General features: G+C 38.7%; 1 protein-coding gene across 5 annotated transcripts in view; it reads left to right on the top strand.

Annotated features, from left to right (window-relative positions):
* Window positions 1-19,681, top strand: part of armc4 (armadillo repeat containing 4) — a 55,539-nt gene that overhangs the window by 14,124 nt on the left and 21,734 nt on the right. For 2 of the 5 annotated variants that reach the window (XM_034862349.1, XM_034862350.1), the window contains 6 exons: window positions 315-464; window positions 1,224-1,373; window positions 2,733-2,883; window positions 15,873-16,019; window positions 16,397-16,606; window positions 18,310-18,543. In XM_034862349.1, coding sequence (XP_034718240.1) covers window positions 315-464; window positions 1,224-1,373; window positions 2,733-2,883; window positions 15,873-16,019; window positions 16,397-16,606; window positions 18,310-18,543 — 1,042 coding nt within the window. The remainder of the gene's footprint in view (window positions 1-314; window positions 465-1,223; window positions 1,374-2,732; window positions 2,884-15,872; window positions 16,020-16,396; window positions 16,607-18,309; window positions 18,544-19,681) is intronic. The other 3 variants (XM_034862353.1, XM_034862352.1, XM_034862351.1) reach the window with 3 other exon arrangements.

Raw genomic sequence — 19,681 nt, 5'->3', positions numbered from 1 at the left:
GGAGCTGGTTTCACAGGAGATGAGCCTGGTAGCTGAAGGCTCTGGCTTCCTCTCTACTTTTGGAGACTCTCATATTTGGGTATCATCTACAAAACAGTTTATGGAGTGTTTCTCTGATAATATTGCCTTTCCCCCAGCTTTCCCCTGCTACCACGAATAACTTCCTTACAGTGTACGAGCCAGTATCTGCTCATGTTGGGACACCCTTGTCTCAAATCATTAAATTATGATTATGCTTGAAAAGTATCTTTTTTTTTCTTCTTTAAAAAAAAAGTAAAAGCAGGCATAATGACTCTTATTTGACATCATTATAGTAAAGCTGAGGAAAAGAAAGCCAGTAAGAGCTCTGGAGAGCAGAAGTCTGGTGAAATACAGAAGAGAGAGCTGGGATCCGAAGCAAAGAGCAAAATGAAAGCAGAATTGTCTGTGTCCTCTTTCCCCGGACCCCTTTCCTCCCAGAAAATGTAAGTGTCCCAAATCAGTTCTACTTTGTCAGAATCATTCTATATAGGACTATTTCTTTTTCTGAAAGGGAGTAAGTCTCTGATAGGAGCTAAATGCTGAGTGAAATTTTTAGTGGAAAGTGTAACCTGCAAATATTAGCCACTGTACTGAAGTTCTTTCTTTCCCTTTGACTGTAACAGACAAAATATTCTCCAGCTGCTATCATTAGGTTGTTCTCATCTTTTTGAACAGTCACAATGAAATAATTCACCAAACTGCTTTTAAAAAGTGTCACCAGTAGTGCAACCCTTCCCCAATGCTTCAGAATTGTCTTTCTATTACTATTTGTATTCTATTTACCTTAAATGTAAAAGTACTTTAGATTAACAAGCTGAGCTGGGACCTTGACACATATGGTATTGTGCTCAGCCCTCATTAGGCAGCTCCCCCTCTACTGAGCAGTAACAGTCCGTCCGTCTGTCTCACACATGCACTATATGTCCGGCTGTCTTCCTAATGAGGTGACCCGCATGCGCTAAAGACGTCACACGCAGCACACTGACGTACGGAAGTAAACATGGAGGTCACTGTGCACTATCCTTCATTGCAACTTTCAGGGTGACAAAGAGATAAAGTTGAAAAATAAACACGTCAAGTACTGTAACTTGTACTTTTCTGTACAACTGCTAACTACTGTAGCCAAGCATAATAAAACTAAGAAAACTTATTTTTTTAAAACTAAAAGCAGGCATAATGACTCTTATTTCGCATCATTATAGTAAAGCTGAGGAGAAGAAAACCAGTAAGACCTCTGGAGAGCAGAAGTCTGGTGAAATACAGAAGAGAAAGCTGGGATCAGGAGCCAAGAACAAGATAAAGGCAGAATTCTCTGTGTCCTCTTTACCTGGACGCCTTTCTTCCCAGAAAACGTAAGTGTCCCTAATTAGTTCTCCTTTGTCAGAATCATTCTATCTAGGACTATTCCTTTTTCTGAAAAGGGAGTGAGTCTATAGATTAGATTAGATTCAACTTTATTGTCATTACACATGCACAGGTACAATGCAACAAAATGCAGTTTAGGTAGAGCCTCAGGGCCGCAGCTATTTAAAGCGCCGCCACACGCACTCTGAAAAGGATTTATGCAGACAGCTACATACACAACAATATACAATACACAACATAAAGCATAAGACAACACACAGTTCATGTGGACACATGAAGGAATTTTTGAGGTGGCTTGGGAGGGTGTGAGTCAGCGAGACCCCAACTCCGATGATCAGGAGTCCCACCAACAGAATTCCAATTATCCAAATATCTTCATCATCTTTCACAATCAGAACATCCAGGCAGACCGCTTGCCAATTCTCCCAGGAATCGAGAGCGTAGCCTACAGGGAATGTTCCACTCGGACAGGACAGCTCCCCCGGAGAAGCGTGTTTGGGTGAAAAAAATCTTGTCAATAGCGCTGAGCAACCAGTTGATCAATTCCATGTTGAATATTCCAGGAAAACAGCAAGCAGGTGACAAAGACAAAAGAGAAAAAGTTCCACAAAACTAGCTAGACAAACTGGGAAGGAGCCAAGCTGAGACACGATTTAGGAACTGATAGGAGCTAAATGCTTCTCAGAATCGCTAAGGACTCAAGTTCACTGGTAACGTTCTTTGGTGCTCATCAGTTAGTGTACAGAACATGCAATAGATAGCCCATGGTGCATTAATTCAGTCACAGTCGTGACTGCACACCTCACAGGACAGTGTGGCAGCTTTGTGAAGATTCATGTTGCATCCTGGAAAATACTCCCTTATATAGACATAGATATACTGTAATAAGCGCCCCTGGAAATGCTATTTGTATGTACATGGGAACTGTCCCTTAGGGGCCCCGTTTGAACTTGTACCAGATTTCATTGGTCCACAGTGACAAATTTTCATATTTATCAAGAAACTTTAAAAAGCCATCTGCATTTCTGTTAGCATCAGTAGCGTGTATGATGATGACGACTCCAGTTCCCCCGTGGGATTATTCCAATCTTTATTTTCCTGCTGCTTAGATTCTGAGGAAGTTCAAACTTGACACTTGACACATTTCAAAATCCTTAATGGGTCTCCTTGTGTGGGATGACCATGCTGTTTTTCAATTTAAAACACAGGAAAAAGAGATTTCATGATCTTCTATTCCATCCCTTTGTCTGGTCATGGATTGTCTAGTTGTTACACTATCCCACACCTTTGTAGATTGTTATCTGGGGTCTGAGGCACAGGGTTATATCTGTTCTTTTTTCGTTCAGTAAGACCCCAGCAGGATCCATGCCAATGGAAGCTTTCAGTGAGAGTTCATCTGAGAGTGAGGAGGAGGAGGAGCAGCCGGAGCGCCGTCCAGAGAGTAACACAGACCTGCCTGAATACTGGCAGATCCAGAAACTGGTCAAGTACCTCAAGGTATGGGAATGTTACCTTGCACACCACTGTTTCCTTCCTCTCATTAATTTCAACACAAAATAGCGATTATACAGAGAGCTGTACTATTGCAGGCTAAAGCAGGCCACAACTGACAGGAAACAATAAAGTCCATTCTCTTTTCCTGTCATCTGTTCATGAATGTTGATGCTGTCCTGAGTCAGTATTAAAATTTCCAAAATCTGGAATGGAAAATGATATTAAGTCATGCAGGTGCAGGAGAATTTAGGATAGCCAGTGTCATGAGAGGTAATTTTCAAATAATCCCACTGTCTGTTTTGCCTCAGTTATACTATATCAAGAGGATGTCAGATTAAATAAAGTATATACTGTATATTTTAAGCGGCGCTTCGTGGGAAGATGCTTATTGAAGTTGTTGCCTCCGCTTGTGGATTCTGGTTCCTGACACAGGCCTGTTTGGTCGCACGTGTGAGCCAAGGCACAGGGTAAAGAACTGGCACTGTTTGCCCCCACCACAGAAGCAAAAAAAGTAAGCGCGCCTGTGATAGGTCTGACAGGTCATATGGTGAATATTAACGTGTCAAAACATGGAAGGAAAAGAGGATAGAAACTCCAATGACCCAGAATGGCTGAGAATGCCTCCGACCACTTGACTTCAGAAATTACGCTACCTCCCTCAGCGGTCCCTATTATATATTTATCTGGACAGTATCATTCAGACAGATTATATTAAAACGTTTTCTCTATTTTGACAGTTGGCAGTTTTTTTTTAATGTTGCAAACCTGTCCCCGATTATTTAACTGTAAAAATACCTTAAATGCTGCTTCAAAGTTATTTCAATGTGTAATGATAGTCTACACTACATATTTTCTATAGAGTATGGGATTTTTGATATTACAAACAGATTTGTTTTCTGTGGCTTTAATGTGAAACACTGGCTAAAACAAAACCCAAACATTACTGATCATTACTGATCTTTGATCATGCACTTGTACCCTCACACACGCACATGTACATGTACATGTACACATAGATATTTGACATTTGAGATAATTGAATTGAGACAGAAGAATACATTCCGACATAGGAGGATACCTGCAATTCAGTGTGCAGCCCACAGACGGAGCATGATCTGTCCACCCTGGCAGTCTGTAAATCGTACTCACCAGACCAGCAAGCCAAGGCCAGTTCAACCAAGGCAAGGGTTGCGTTTGTGGTAGAAAAAAACATTTTGACAAGAGGATTGTAATGAAGTTGAGATTGCGCGCAGCAGTACAACAGACTTTTGCTCTGTGCGCTCTGCTTCTTGTCACTGAGGCGCATGCTGCTGCAGACTCCTTCAGTGACACGCTTCTTCAAGTGCACGCTCCAAACCACTTTCAGTTAATCTTCTACACCCCTGCACCACCTGTGCAATAAGAAAATACTGTTATATATGTTTTCATACAAAAGGAGCTTTACACACAACCTTATCACAGCTGAATATATGGTAACCCTTCCTTTTACAGTCCCATAATTACCAAGTATTTACCTGGTATTTACATACTAATAATATTACATTAGGTAACTACCACTGGTAATAAGCAAGAAACTACAGCTGAAGTACAAGGTATAACCTCAAGTTTTACTCATCAATTCATGAAACTATCATATAGTTCTGACCGGCTTAGGATGGTAATAACTAATGGTAATACAATTGTTTACTTCCTAAGAAAATAGGCATCTAATCTTTAGAAATAGCCTCTCAATTACCCAGCAACAAAATGTACCAATTTTGTTATCCAGGTTTTTTTTTTGTAACAATTTTGCCCACATTTTATTATGTACTTTATATAAATTTAGATAGTACTTTCCCATTAATTACTTAGTTTTATAAAGATATTAATGGCTATATTATGATGATGATGTAAAGCAGAGAAGGCAGAAGGCGTGAGAGAGCTTCACAAGGCTTTATTAACAAAAAACAAAGTCCACAAAAACACGGGATCCAATAAGCTACACAAAGTCCTAAAATCAGGTTTGAAAAAACCAATGAAGAAGAAAAAGAAACAAAAGCGACCACCCAAACCATAACATATGTATCCTTTCTTTGATTTAAAATATGAGGAAGTCTTGTTTGTTTCCAGGTTATTAACAGGATATTACCATAACTTGCAATAGATTACTCCCTTTCTTTGTGCAGTCAAGGTTCCACAAAATAATTGAAAAACATAAATAAATTTCCCCATCCTCATTAAACAAGTTGAAACTGGACTGTAAAATGAAGTCCATTTTGTTTCCAGTTTATTACCATGAAATTACCATTTAACTTGTAATAGATTCCTCAGTAGCACTTTCCATTACTTTTCTGGATGTTTCTGTATAATAATCTGTACAATAATAAACATAAACATAACCTTTGCTGCTAAATGTAAAATGTATTTGGTTTCATAAAAAAATTTAGATTAAACAAGCCAGTGTGTGCTAACATATGCTAGCTACAGTAGATATCCAACGAAAGCCGCAGACAAAATTGCTTAAATTGCTGTGAGCCACTCACCACTTCACAATAGCAAACAGTTGTAATAATTATACCTTCTCATCTTTTTAATTACATTCAATTAAAAAGACTCTTGCAGACAGTACAAAACCATAAGAGCTGAGTGAGAAACAAACAAAAAAACTCTCATAATGACAACAGCCATTGCCATTTATTAAATACTGATTCTCATGCAGTGTGTCGAATCTCTGATTAAACACCAAGTTAAACTGCTGCCAAAAAATTCAATTTTATTTATAGTATCAATTCATAACAAGAGTTATCTCAAGACACTTTACAGATAGAGGAGGTCTAGACCACAGTCTATAATTAACAAGGACCCAACAATTCTAGTAATTCCACCAAGAGCAAGCATTTAGTGAGACAGTGGCGAGGAAATAACTCCCTTTTAGGAAGAAACCTTGGACAGACCCAGGCTCTTGGTAGGCGGTGTCTGACGGCCGGGTGTGATGAATAGTGGCAATAACAGTCACAATAAAAGATAATAGAACAGTGACTAGAAATAGTAGTTGTGGCATAGCAGGGCACTGCAGGGCATTACAGGGCACAGCAGAGCAGAGCAGGACATGGCAGAGCATAGCAGGGCACAGCAGAGCGTAGCAGGGTGTAACAGGGCATAGCAGGGCGAGCATCAGGACCACGGCGACAGCTGCAACTAGGGCTGCACGATATGAGGGAAATGTCTAATTGCGATTATTTTGAATGATATTGCAATAGGATTCACAATGTTGGAGGGAATTATCTTTTTTGTATCATTATTCTCATTTTAATTGAAAATGATTAACAATGAAAGAAATTAAAATGATTATAGTATACATTTTTAAGAGGATCTGTAATAACTGTAAGATTTCTTTCTTTAGTCTGTAAAATAGGACTTGTAGGCCGGGACGTCTCTGCAGCACCAAAATACTTCATTCAGAAGGGTTTGACACATATTTTGCCATTACAAAATATTGCGCCCCCTGCGTCCATATTGCGATTTAGATAAAGTTGCAATAAATTGTACAGCCCTAGCATCAACCATGATATTAGTACCTTCCTTATCCAAGGAAACATGCTGGGCGAAAAAAAAACATAAGGACTCTAGTGAAAAACTCCCCAGAGCTAGCTTAGTAACAAGCATTTATGGGACATGGAGGCACACAAATGACAAGAGAGAGGAGAGAGGAGCTAAGCATGTCAAAAGAAGTCCCCTGGAAGTCTAAAACTATAACAGAATAATTAAGAAACCTAGGTCAAAAAGAGGCCCCTGGTTGGGATAGAACTCTCCCCAACCGAATTGGGCTGTACGGGCCTACCTCTCTCTACTTTGATTATCCTATTGATTATATGGTAAATGAATCTGACAACTGTGAAGAGAAGCAGAAAGAGAAGGGGTGCCGTGTCTGTAGCTATACACCCTCCCACGCCGGTCTAGGCAAACGCTGCCACTCCTCACCCCCTAACTATAAGCTTTATCAAAGAGGAGATTTTTAAATATGGTGTCTGCCTCTTGAACCCAGAAATTAAGACAAAGTCGTTGTACAATTGACCATTTACTGTCACACTTTCTCAATAACATGCTGGTTAAAACTGTAATAAAGACAATACAACAATAAGGCCGCTAATAAGTCTTTTTTTTATAACCAATACTTATAAGTATAAGAAACACTGCATCATAAACACTGTTAAACACTGCAATGTTCAAGTAAAATGAATTTGTAGTGCAGCCTTAAGCCAGATATAGGCTATCAATGGCTATCAATCCATCAACAAATAAAGTCATTTTCAGGAGTAATACAAAAATAAAAACTTAAAGTAAACAGAGAAAGTGCAAAAAGTATTTGCTTTTTTTAACAGTAGTAGGTCAAATAATTAATAAGCTCTTGTTTAAAATCCAAGGTCTTTTCCCTTTATTCTTACAGTAAAAGAAGTGCAATTACCATATTACTTTAGACGCGACGCGGCAACGCAAATTGTTTGTGTCGATGCAATTATGTCATTGATGACGTTGACTACGTTGATGAATCGTCAAAGCCCTAGACTACATGCTAATGAATATTAAGTAGCCATGTGCTATTAATCTACACATTTTAACCAAAATCCTTTTTTGCTTCAGCATGGCTGTTTTGCCTTGAAAACAGCTTAATAAAGCAAAAGAAAGCCCCAGAAAAGTTGAAGATGTACGTACAAGATAGATTCTCCTACGTAGGAGATACTATCTGTGGCCAGAACCTAACTTAAAATTTGTGCAGGTTAAACAAAGGTTTTGGCCTACGATGACCGGAAAAAACATTTTTTTCATCTTGCCTTCCAGGGTTTACGTAGCTAGTTCTCAGTGCAACCAAGTAAATCTTTCATAGAAAACACTGCTGTAAATTCAACTTGGTAGATATTTTTAGCTTAGCAAAACAGAACATAATGGAAGGAAATTCCCACTCTGAAAGCAGGCTTTTACTAGTTCCAGAAAGGAAAAAAAGAAGATGTAAATGATATGAAAGACGCAAATTCAGATTAAAAAAAAAAAACCTCACTGGTTTGTATATTTTGTGCTTTTCAGCGGGATTGTGGCATGAGCTTTAGGTTTGTGTGAGCGTTCCTGATTCAACAAGATGCAGCACTGCAGTAACCAACATGCCCCAGCTTTTTATCTGTCTGAAAACCACACAGCACAGTTATTTATGGGGTTTGTCCAGTAGTCACTTTATAATATCATTACCATCAGACGCTGAAACTTACCATGAGCCAAGTTAAATATCTGTTTTATTTTAGGAGATCTTTTTTTCCCCCTTTCCCTTGCACTATAGACAGCCGTTTGTACTCTAGGAAGTTTAACACTTTCATAAAGCGATACATTGGATGTTCTGTTTTTTGTTTTAATGTTATTTATGTAGAAATATTTGCCCAGGGTTCCGATGTGTTTGTTTTTATACTTGTATGACTGGAGGTCTGTACCTAAAAATTTACATGGCTACATGTTCTCTCACAAAATCCAGCATGCAGATTTCAGTCTGTGTCTAGCAAGCATGGGTATATATGTGTGTATTTGTGCAGTGTATGTATGTCTGCAACACTGTTACATGGAAAATGAGTATTAACACAATTCTGTAATGCATCAGTGTTACAATATAGGTAAACATGTTAATTATATACCATACTTAAGCGTATTTTTTATAGGCTGTATTCTTTAAATGATAGGTCTTTCGTTAACTAGACTGGAAACAAGACAAGCAAACAAACAACTTTGTAAATAGTACTGAATAACTTTACATGGTAAATTAAGCAAATAAGCCACAAAATGTCATGTGAGTATTTTGTCTTAGTTTAAATTATTAAAATATTCTCCTGCTGCCATCAATTAGGTTGGCTTGTGGCTTTCTAAACATCAACAATTTTCATATTCTCACAAATGTAAATATTGTGTCTGATATGCAATATGTTACTAGTTAACTAATAAACATTACACTATTGTTTATTGTACAAATTCTTATCAATTTCCTTTTTAGAATATTCATAATTTCTTTTTGTTATTGTGCAGATGCTTTTTCTCGTCTTTTCTAATCAGTCACAATGAAATCATTCACCTGACTGCTTTTAAAAAGTACCTCTATTGCTGCAACCTTTTCTCATTGTTTTTGTTTCTATTACTTTAAGTTTACTTTAAATGTACTGTAGATTAACAAACTGAGAGGGGACACACATGGAATTGTGTTCAGCCCTCATTAAGGTTGCCCCCCTCTGCTGGACAGTAACAGTACTACTGCCCTGCGCTTCTCTCAGGAGAACCATTCTACTAATTGCTACACTAAAATGTATCCTGTCTCCATTGTACAAGAGCCAGTATCAGCTCATTTTCTCAACAGAAGTGAATTTGTAGCTAATTATATTCTAAGTAGTTAAGCCTTTTTGCTGCTTGTTTTAATAACTGCAACAATCAAAACATTTGGTTTTTATAACCAGTAATGCATTTACAACATGGCTAATCTGGGGAATTTACAAGAATAATTGCATAATTTCATTCTCATGAGTTAAGCAACTTTTCAATTAAAGACCCGACTAGACATTTGCTCAGCATGCACTGCACTCATTTCATGATATAAAGACCTATTAAGTGATCAAGTTTTATGTTATAGGAGATACTATGTCAAATATGGAGTTAGAAACAAGCAGTAATAATTAATTCTATCCCTGCAGTACCTTTTCTATAATAGAGCAGGAGATTGGGTTTGTTCTTGTCATTAGTAGCCTTCCCTCTAAGTCTGCTGTAGACTGCAGAGAAGTATAAAACCTCATGCATCTTCTATGAGTCAAACTCTGCCAAGACCCGCTACTTTTCTCTTACTACACTAAGCTCTGTGAAGCGCTGACAGCGGCTTGAGTCTACCTGTCACCAGTCCAGCATTGCAGACATACAATCTCATGTATCGTAGTACTTATGCATGTTTACCTCTGCTGGCATACAGTCCAAGCCACTCGTGCACAACATATCTTCAACAAAACGTTAAGAAATTGAGAAATTCACCTCATTCCTGCTCCAACATGCTTAGTGCTGTGATTTATAGTGGCTCATGCAGGCCAGTCTGTGTCTGCAGAATCCAGTCTGCTGCTCCAGAGTAACCACACAAGAATAAGACCTCCATTCAGTAGTGTGAGGGCATCAGCTATTTAGTAGTTCAGACTGAGACACCTGCAGTAAAGGAAGAGACAAAATGCGTAAAGCATCTTTAAGTGGCTGATAATGAGTTCACCTCATGAATGGAATGTGATCCCTCATACCGCTTAATCTATCCTAAATCAATTTTTAATTATGTAAGCCTATAAGACAAGGCAATAAGCATTTAAAGTAGTATTGGTATTGAATGTAGTTGTAATAATTATTAATATTTAGGGATAATTTTGACATATCTGTCATTACTGTAGATATTGATTTTCTGTCACTTCGTATTGTTTTGCATTATGATGCGTTATATGCATTTTTGTATCCACATGTTGTGTTGCTCTATGGAAGCAAAGTTAATTTGTGGGTGTGTCTTTGGTTCAGACTTACATGTCTTACTTTAAGTTTATTTTCACATTTACAATTATACAAGCAAAGCAAAGATATTAAACAACATAGTGCACGGACAGGCAGAAAACCCACTAGGCTTATTTTAAGCTTCCATCTAAATAATGTTAAAATTTCACAATGTTATAGAGAAATATATAGCTCGTTCTAAATTAGTATTGGATTGATAACCATTCAGTTTTGTGCAGACATGCGTATACTTTGGTGATCCCCTAACTTTTTCTCTTGCCCCACTATGAGGTTGACATTTGTATTCCAGAATGAAATACCTTATTTTACAACTACTGGTTGGAATGCTGCAAAATGTTCTCTAGACGATAAATTCTAAGGACTTTGGTGGTTTTCTGACTTTTCCTGCTAAATTTTTTCAAAGAAAAGCTTGACATGTACTGGATAGATTGGCAAAAGATTTTGACATCACCTGTGTCAATTTACCTGCAAAACTAATTACATTCCAATTAGCCTAGTTGTACTTTGTGTGTAGTGCTAATTAGCTAATGTATGCATTCTAACAGACTAAACTAAGATCACTGGTTTTCCAGTGAGGTAATGTTAGCAGAAGCAAATGCCTTCAATGGTGGAAGCTGACTTGGGTTTATAAGGCAGACCAGTAGAATATATTGATGTTAAATCAATCGTAATATGACCTAAGTGGAATTTTTTCCTGGTTTTAAAGGCTGCATTACAGTAAAGTGATGTCCTTTTCTGATCATACTAGACTGTTGCAATTTTTCCCTTATTTTCCTTTACCCACTTAGTCATTATATGCGCATAACTGATGATTATTTATCCTAAATCTCATTGTGTCAACATTTTGTGAAAGCACCAATAGTCAACACTACTGAATCGTTGTGGTATCAATATCAAGGTATTTGGTGAATTTCGTGATATTTGATTTTCTCCATATCGCCCAGCCCTATAGACCGTTTAACGTTTTGGTAAATATTTCTACAGTATGAAACCTGTCTCTATATTGCACATTGCATATAATGCAATGTGTTATAAAGTGAAGGAAAAAAGTATTTGATCCCCTGCTGATTTGGTACGTTTGTCCACTCACAAAGAAATGATCAGTCTATAATTGTAATGGTAGATTTATTTGAACGGTGAGAGACAGAATAACAACAAGAAAATCCAGAAAAGGCATGTCAAAAAGGTTGACTGATTTAATTGATTGATTTGCATTTTAATGAGGGAAATAAGTATTTGACACCCTCTCAATCAGAAAGATTTCTGGCTCCCAGATATCTTTTATATAGGGAACAAGCTGAGATTAGGAGCACATTCTTAAAGGGAGTGCTCCCCTTAAAGACAGAAGCACCAAAGCAATTATTCAATCATATTCCAAACTCTCCACCATGGCCAAGACCAAAGAGCTCTATAAGGATGTAAGGGACAATATGATAGACCTACACAAGTCTGTAATGGGCTAGAAGACCATTGCCAAGCAGCTTGGTGAGAAGATGACAACAGTTGGTGAGATTATTCGCAAATGGAAGAAACACAAAAGAACTGTCAATCTCCCTCGGCCTGGGGCTCCATGTGAGATCTCACCTCATGGAATTGCAATAATCATGAGAACAGTAAGGAATCATCCCAGAACTACACGAGAGGATCTTGACAATGATCTCAAGGCAGCTGGGACCATAGTCACCAAGAAAACAATTGGTAACCCACAACGCAGTGGAGGACTGAAATCCTGCTGCGCCCACAAGGTCCCCCTGCTCAAGAAAGCACATATACATGCCCGTCTGAAGTTTGCCAATGAACATCTGAATGATTCTGAGGACAACTGGGTGAAAGTGTTGTGGTCAGATGAGACCAAAATGGAGCTCTTAATAATAATAATAATAATAATAATAATAATAAAAATAATAATAATGCATACTTTATTAATCTCACAAGGGGACATTACAATTTACACTCAGTTGTTATTACAACTCAACTCGCCAGCTTTGGAGGCGCAATGCTGCCTATGACAAAAAAACACATGGCCAAGGCAACAATGGAGTGGCTCAAGAAGAAGCACATCAAGGTCCTGGAGTGGCCTAGACAGTCTCCAGAGCTTAATCCCATAGAAAATCTGTGGAAGGAGCTGAAGGTTTGAGATGCCAAATGTCTGGATTGAAACCTTAATGACTTGGAGAAGATCTGCCAAGATGAGTGGGACAAAATCCCCCCTGAGATATGTGCAAACCTGGTGGCAAAATACAAGAAACATTTCAATTCAATTCAATTCAATTTTATTTATAGTATCAATTCGTCTGACCTCTGTGAATGCCAAATGTACAAAATCAGCAGGAGATCAAATACTTTTTTCCCTCACTCTAGTCTGCTTATAATGCACTATATGTATAGTTATAAGCACTCATGAATAATCATAATGCTTTATAACTATAATCATAACACATTTCTAAACCATTTTATAATGACTTATAAGGTTAAGTATCGTAATACTGGATTTCTGGTTATTAGGGCGTGGTGAGCGGCTCCTTTTGTTCTGTTGTTAATCCTGGAACAACTACTATTTAAATAATCCCAATTGGAGGAAAAGTATCACAACTTCAAACAGTGGTTGTAATACAAGTTACTATGCTCCCACACGCAGCAATATGTTAAAACCGCCAGCTCCCATGAGATTTGTGTCTATCTCGCAATGTTAATGAGAGCAAAAGATATTTTGTGTACCCGCCCTTTCTTGGCTCATGCTACACTTTTCACCAACTTTCTTTAAATTGGGCCACTAGTTTTTCTGTAACCAAAGGAAAACGTTTATGAATAATGAAAAAGAGCGTATTTCCCCTTTAACTAGTATTGGTATGGCATTTTGATTGATGAAATGCCAAGCCAGTCCACAGAGTCAAAGATCTTTCACCATAAAAGATTTTCAGATGTTGTCAATGTTTTAAAGAATGTCGACAATACTTCAAGACCAAAGCTAACAAAAATGAAAGCACATGATCTGTTCCTGTTCTCCCAGCTATCACTCCTGAACATAGCTTTTGTGTTGTTTTTACAAGGTATGAACCTCGCCTGCCGAATCCTTTGAAGAATAGGAGTGAAGGAGACAAAGGAAGCTGTAGATCCACTGCCGTTAATGTGGCAAATGGTTCAAATTTAGTCTAGCATCATGATATGGAGAACACATGTGGCCGTTATCCTACTGTGTCAGAGCACTGGTTCGTGAGGGAGATATGATCAAACACCACTTGAGACTCTGCTAAGGCCTGCACTGATGAGCCGGCTCCTCCGACAGCTGCATGAAACAGATTACTGGCCTGCCTTCTCTGAAGTGATGGGTTATTTACTTCTCATAGGGGTAGCTGATAGCAAGACATGCTACATTTTTATGTTTGGTTGAAATAATCTGTTTAGGATGGTCCTGTCATCTTACAATTGCTTATGAAGCTTGGAACAGTAGAGACGTCCTTGAATACACTTGATGAGAATTATATCTGTGGCACATTCAAACTAATGCAAAAAGAACTAATATTTGATTGTTCACTTGCCAGGAGATTTTGGACTGGATCTTTCAGTGTCAAATATCAAAAGCCATGTAGCAGGTCTAGTATTACAGCAGTTCCAAGCCATGAGCTTCAGTTTTATCTGACTACCGATTTTTTCCCAATTCTCATGATCAAAACCATATCAACAAGGTTTGTTATGCAACTGCATATGATATAGACTAAATATGGAAATTCTAAAACACCATCTCTGCATGCCATCTCAAAGCACCAACACTAAGACTGGTATTTTAAGTGCTATAATTCTGTCAACACCCATCCACAGCTAGGATATTATGTGGATTTATGCATTGTGATGGGAAATTGAAAAAAGACGACCAAAGTATTTGGACACTAAACATAGGAGAAAAAAGTAAAATACAGTCACGGCAGAAACACACCGTGAATAGCCGTAAAGTGCCGTGAAGCGGAGCTATTTTCCCTTTGGCGCCCATGTTATCAAATCTGTGTGGCCACAAAGGATGCGATCAGGCGAAAAAGTCTCAAATTACATTTCCGATCTTTAAACGTTATTTTTTTAAATTAAGGTAGGTCTTAAATTTTGAGGTGATACCTAGTTACATTAGAAATAGCTCCCCACAGAATATGCTTATTTAAATATGGTTTGGTCTGTGGTCCAGACTCAGTCCAGCTCGTTCTTTTTTTGTAATGTTTTGATTGGTTCTCCACAGACCACCTGCTCTCACAAACAGGATTAAAGAAGTTCCTCAAAACATACAGGTGACGCAAGAACAGAAAAGACATAAAGCATTTATTTTTCTGATTGTTGATATAATCTGGATAATTATGTGTATAGTACGGACCCACAATGGACAATAAGCTATTATACATGAAGTACAGGAGCGGAAGTTTAATTTAGTGACCGCATAGCTGGAGTTAACAATTTAATTGACTGTTTAAGTTGTTGAATGGTAGATATACTGTAACGTGTAGACCATGTGTCCCCTAACACTAACTATAGCCTACTCTGTGAGTGAGAACAACCAGAAGAGCCTTAACAACTCCAAGAAACTTGAAATTGATATTCAAATTCTTTTTAACAGTTTTACCTAATGTAATGTGTAACAGTTCATTGCTGTTAATTTGATTAATTTATGAGATTGTATATAGCCTTTTATATAGCCTATGATTGTTGTATGGAGTTCTAAAAGCAAAAATATCCCTCAAACACAAAGCTCAACCCCAATGTGCATTTGTTTTCTTGTGGAAATGTATGAAATTTTCTCTGTCGAGGTCCTTTAAAAGTTCCTAAAAAGCCAAACATTTGATTTTAAAAAGTGTGCAGCAAGGTTTGACCAGATATGCCCACTTTTAAATCTGTGTAGTCTTAATGTTTATTGTAAACATTTTGAGTGGTAATAAAACATAATCAGTTTTCTTCCCCATGTGTGTTGAGGGGCTTGAATTTAAATCAAAGAACATATTTTTCCCCTCTCAAAGCACTTGCTGACTTAGTAGCGTTGTAGCTACTAAGTGGCTAATCACTGCAGGTCTAAAATCATATGTGTGTATATAGCAACTATCAAAACATATTGTGATTTGAAATGTTAACCTATCGTTAATTTCAGGTTTCCAGTGCTAGACATGTTATGTTTTTTTTTATCCAAGGGGCATTTTCTAATGCTTTCCGGGCCTGGCGCTGTTGTCAGAGCTCAGTGCTCTGTTAGCAGACAAGTTCTTTCCATCAGTGTTTACCAACACAAAGCCTACACACCCCAGCAGAAGTTGTATTATGGGGGAAACAACAGAGGGAGTAGCAGTGTGGGGGAATGGAGGGAGCTTTGAATCCTCCTCCCTTTTCTTTTTCATGTCTGCTTAATGTTGCTTAATGTAATTTTCTCCCCCATCTCTTTCTTTTTGTCTCCCTTTTTTAGTCATTCATGTTTGCCATTATTATTTCAGGGAGGCAACCAGACGGCCACTGTGCTCACTCTGTGCGCCATGATGGACTTTAATTTGATGCAGGAGACGTGCCAACTGGCCATCCGGGACGTAGGTGGTCTTGAAGTCCTCATTAACTTGCTGGATACAGATGAAGTCAAATGCAAAGTGAGTAGCTGTGCCAAAGCTAGACCTGGTTGACATGTAAACATAAACATTGCCGGTCGTGTGTGCCAGACTGTGTTTCAGTTAGTGCAGCACCAGTGCTGAGTAGAGAGTAGGCCTTTAAAAGACACGGGGTAGCAATTGTTCTCCAGTGTGCCCTAATGACTCGTTGGTTCTTTATAAACTTATTTTATTATGGCTTTTTGTCCTATCTATTTTTAGTAGAAATGTGGTTAAATGTTTGGCTAGTAGATATTACTGTATGTACTCTTACAGATGGATACCTTGTATTGGAATAGGCACAACCATCTCTTTTCCATAAAACCAATCAGTTTTAAAATATCTTTCTAAGTATGAATGTTTATCTTGTGTGTTTTTAGATTGGATCTCTGAAAATCCTGAGAAAGATAAGTCACAATGTGCAAATTCGTCGAGCCATTGTTTACATGGGAGGCCTGCAGAGCATTGTGAAGATACTGGACTCACCAGTCAAGGACATCAAGGCCTTAGCTGCTGAGACCATCGCTAATGTGGCCAGGTTCCGCAGAGCCAGGAGAACCGTCAGGCAGTATGGCGGTATCAAAAAACTGGTGAGCATAAACACAGAACAATATAACTTCAGGTTCAGTGGAAAACAGTCACTTAAAAAAGTCTCTGTAATGCCCATGTGAAGATCTGATCTTTCTGTACTAATGTCCTATGGGAGCAGATTTTCTATAAATTTACACACTTATCTGTTTATGTGTGTGCCAGTTAGTTTGTGAATAAGTACAAACTTTTTTGAACTAAACCGCAGACACCTTGGAACTTTTGGAAAAACAGGATGGTGCCTTATTGCGATGTTATCCACATACAGTATTACCGTTGCTATTTTCTTTAAAGTGTAAAACACATATCCAGAGTTTACTGAACTACGTTTAACTGCACAGCAAATAAATTACCCATTCATGCCTGTTTCACACTGAATGTAATTGCCGGATAGTGGCCCATCCATCCTTTTTCACCCAGTCTTTGAAACCAGCAGAGTGGGGGCTGTAGTAAAACAGATAGAATGTCCCCTACATCCTCTGACCTGCATTTAACTGTATTGCACTGTTTGTTGACAAAGGGACCTGTGATTAAAGCCTCCATTCCTTGTATATTTTACTCAGTCCCAAATCGGATGTTCTCATGTGCAAGTCACTCACGGAGGCAGATTAATTTCACGCTATGCTATGAGACCACCTTTGAACTGTGCTGTGTGTAATAGCTTTGCGTGCTCTGTCTCACTGGCCAGGAACTATGGATTAGAACATTGAATGATGGCCATAAACTGTCACACTGGGCTTTTCAGGCCTAACATCAACATCTATCCTGACAGTTTTCCACTCCTAGCATCTCTGGCTTTTTCATCCTTGCAGACCCAGTGGTAATAGAATTTTAATTACACCCTTAATCACAGCCAACAACTGGCTTTTCCCATCTGGAACCATCCATTATCACTCTAATCCTGCAAGCAAACTTTTCAGAGTCCTTGAATTTATGACATGTTCACAGAGTGTGTGTGTGTATGGACGTTTTCTGCTTATACATGTGTGGTCTGGCTGCTTATTTGCACATAATTGAGTTCAATTCAATTTTATTTATAGTATCAATTCATAACAAGAGTTATCTCGAGAAATTTTACAGATAGAGTAGGTCTAGACCACACTCTATAATTTACAAGGACCCAACAGTTCTAGTAGTTCCTTCCAGAGCGTGCAACAGCGCGACAGTGGCGAGAAAAAAATCATTTTTTAGGAAGAAACCTCGGACAGACCCAGGCTCTTGGTAGGCGGTGTCTGACGACAGGTTGGGGTTAAAATGAAGAGTGGCAATAACACTAACATAAATTAGTAGTTTGTAGTAGTTCTTTGTAGTAGTTCATGGCATAGTAGGGCACTGTGTGGCATTACAAGGCACATCAGGACGTAGCAGGGCACCGCAGAGCGTAGCAGGATGTAACATGGCATTGCAGAACATAGCGGGACCATGGCGACAGCTGCAAACATGATTTTGGAGCCTCCCTGATCCAAGGAAACATGCTGGCCGAAAAGAACATAAGGACTCCGGGGAATGACTCCCCAGAGCTAGGTTAGTAACAAGCATTTCAGGGACAGGGATGAACACAAATGGAAAGATAGAGGAGAGAAGAGAGTAGTTCAGTGTGTCAAAGGAAGTCCCTCAGCTGTCTAAAACTATTACAGCATTTACACACAGTTTCATGTTTGTTTTATCCACATGTACGTCTGGGTCCGTCGTCTCACCTGCTCAGGTAAAGCTGCTGGACTGTGTCCCTAATTTAGCCAAGCTGACTGCAAACCAGGAGAAGGATGTAGAGGTGGCTCGTTGTGGTGCTCTGGCACTGTGGAGCTGCAGCAAGAGTACTAAGAACAAGGAGGCCATTCGTAAAGCTGGGGGTATCCCTCTGCTGGGACGCCTGCTCAAGTCTCCCCATGAGAATATGCTTATTCCTGTGGTGGGCACCCTGCAGGAGTGTGCCTCAGAGGTGAGAGACCACATACTATATATTGTTTTTAAAGGTAACATATTATGCTTTTCTGTGTTTTCTGTCACATCTACAACGTTATCAGGATGGATTTAAATGTTGAACATGGCCGAAATGTTCAAATAACGAAGTTAACATATTTTAAACAAATCCCTGGGAGCTAGAACTTTCAGGTTTCTACTTTTACTACTACTACTACTAGGACATGTCAGGTTGTGTAATATTTGGTTGAGAAACATTTATTGGGGATTAATCACAGTACAAAGTCCTGCTCCATTGCAGTAGCTCCAGCTTCAACTAGTGAAACACGGAGCAGAGGCTCCGGAGATTCCATGAAACACGGTGGGCAATCAGAGCAGACTGGGAGCGTAAGGAAACAGGCGCTCTGACAAAGCACTCTTCCAGAGGGTGAATACAGATGTAGCAGCTAACAAACAGAGCTCCAGACTAACTCTGTGCCTTGGTTTTCTCTGGTGCACCTAACTTTATTTAGGTGCATCACCACTAAATTTAGGTGCAACCAAAGTTTTCCTTGCGTTGCCGTTACCGCCACAATTTCAAGGTCACCTTTTTATCACGCTGCATTTAAATTCATGTACATATTATGTAAATTATTTTAAACAAGAATAAGTTGTAATTAACTACTTGTTTTTATTTGAGGCACAATTATACTTTATATAAAAATATATTTAAAAAAGAAAAACGTTTAAAGTGCTTCACTGAGCTGCCAAACTAAAACATTTTAAGCAAAATAGAAAGTGCTACTGTTTAAAAGTACTTGAACCTGAACTGAGACCTAACATTTCATGGCTTAAAGTATTAAAGCGGACCCCCCCCCCCCCCCCCCCCCCCCCCCCTTGCTGTTGCATGCCCCTCACATGGCCAAAACCTGTAATTTGGCCTTCTTCCCCTTTGGCCTTGGCTAAACCAGCCTGCCACACTCCCTAGCATCAAATTTCTTCCCAGATTTAAAATATACAGCTGCAACACATGTAAATGAAAATTGTCTGAAATAAATAGCCTAGGATATATTTAAAAAAGAATAGGAATCTCTGAGAAAGCTCCTTCACTTGTTTTCAGCAACAATAACCGATTGATTAAAAGAGAGAGAGGGTGCCCGGATAGCTCAGTTGGTAGA

This window comes from Etheostoma cragini, chromosome 22 (assembly GCF_013103735.1).
Source record: "Etheostoma cragini isolate CJK2018 chromosome 22, CSU_Ecrag_1.0, whole genome shotgun sequence".
Classification (NCBI taxonomy): Eukaryota; Metazoa; Chordata; class Actinopteri; order Perciformes; family Percidae; genus Etheostoma; species Etheostoma cragini.
This window is presented reverse-complemented; position numbering and strand designations above follow the sequence as displayed.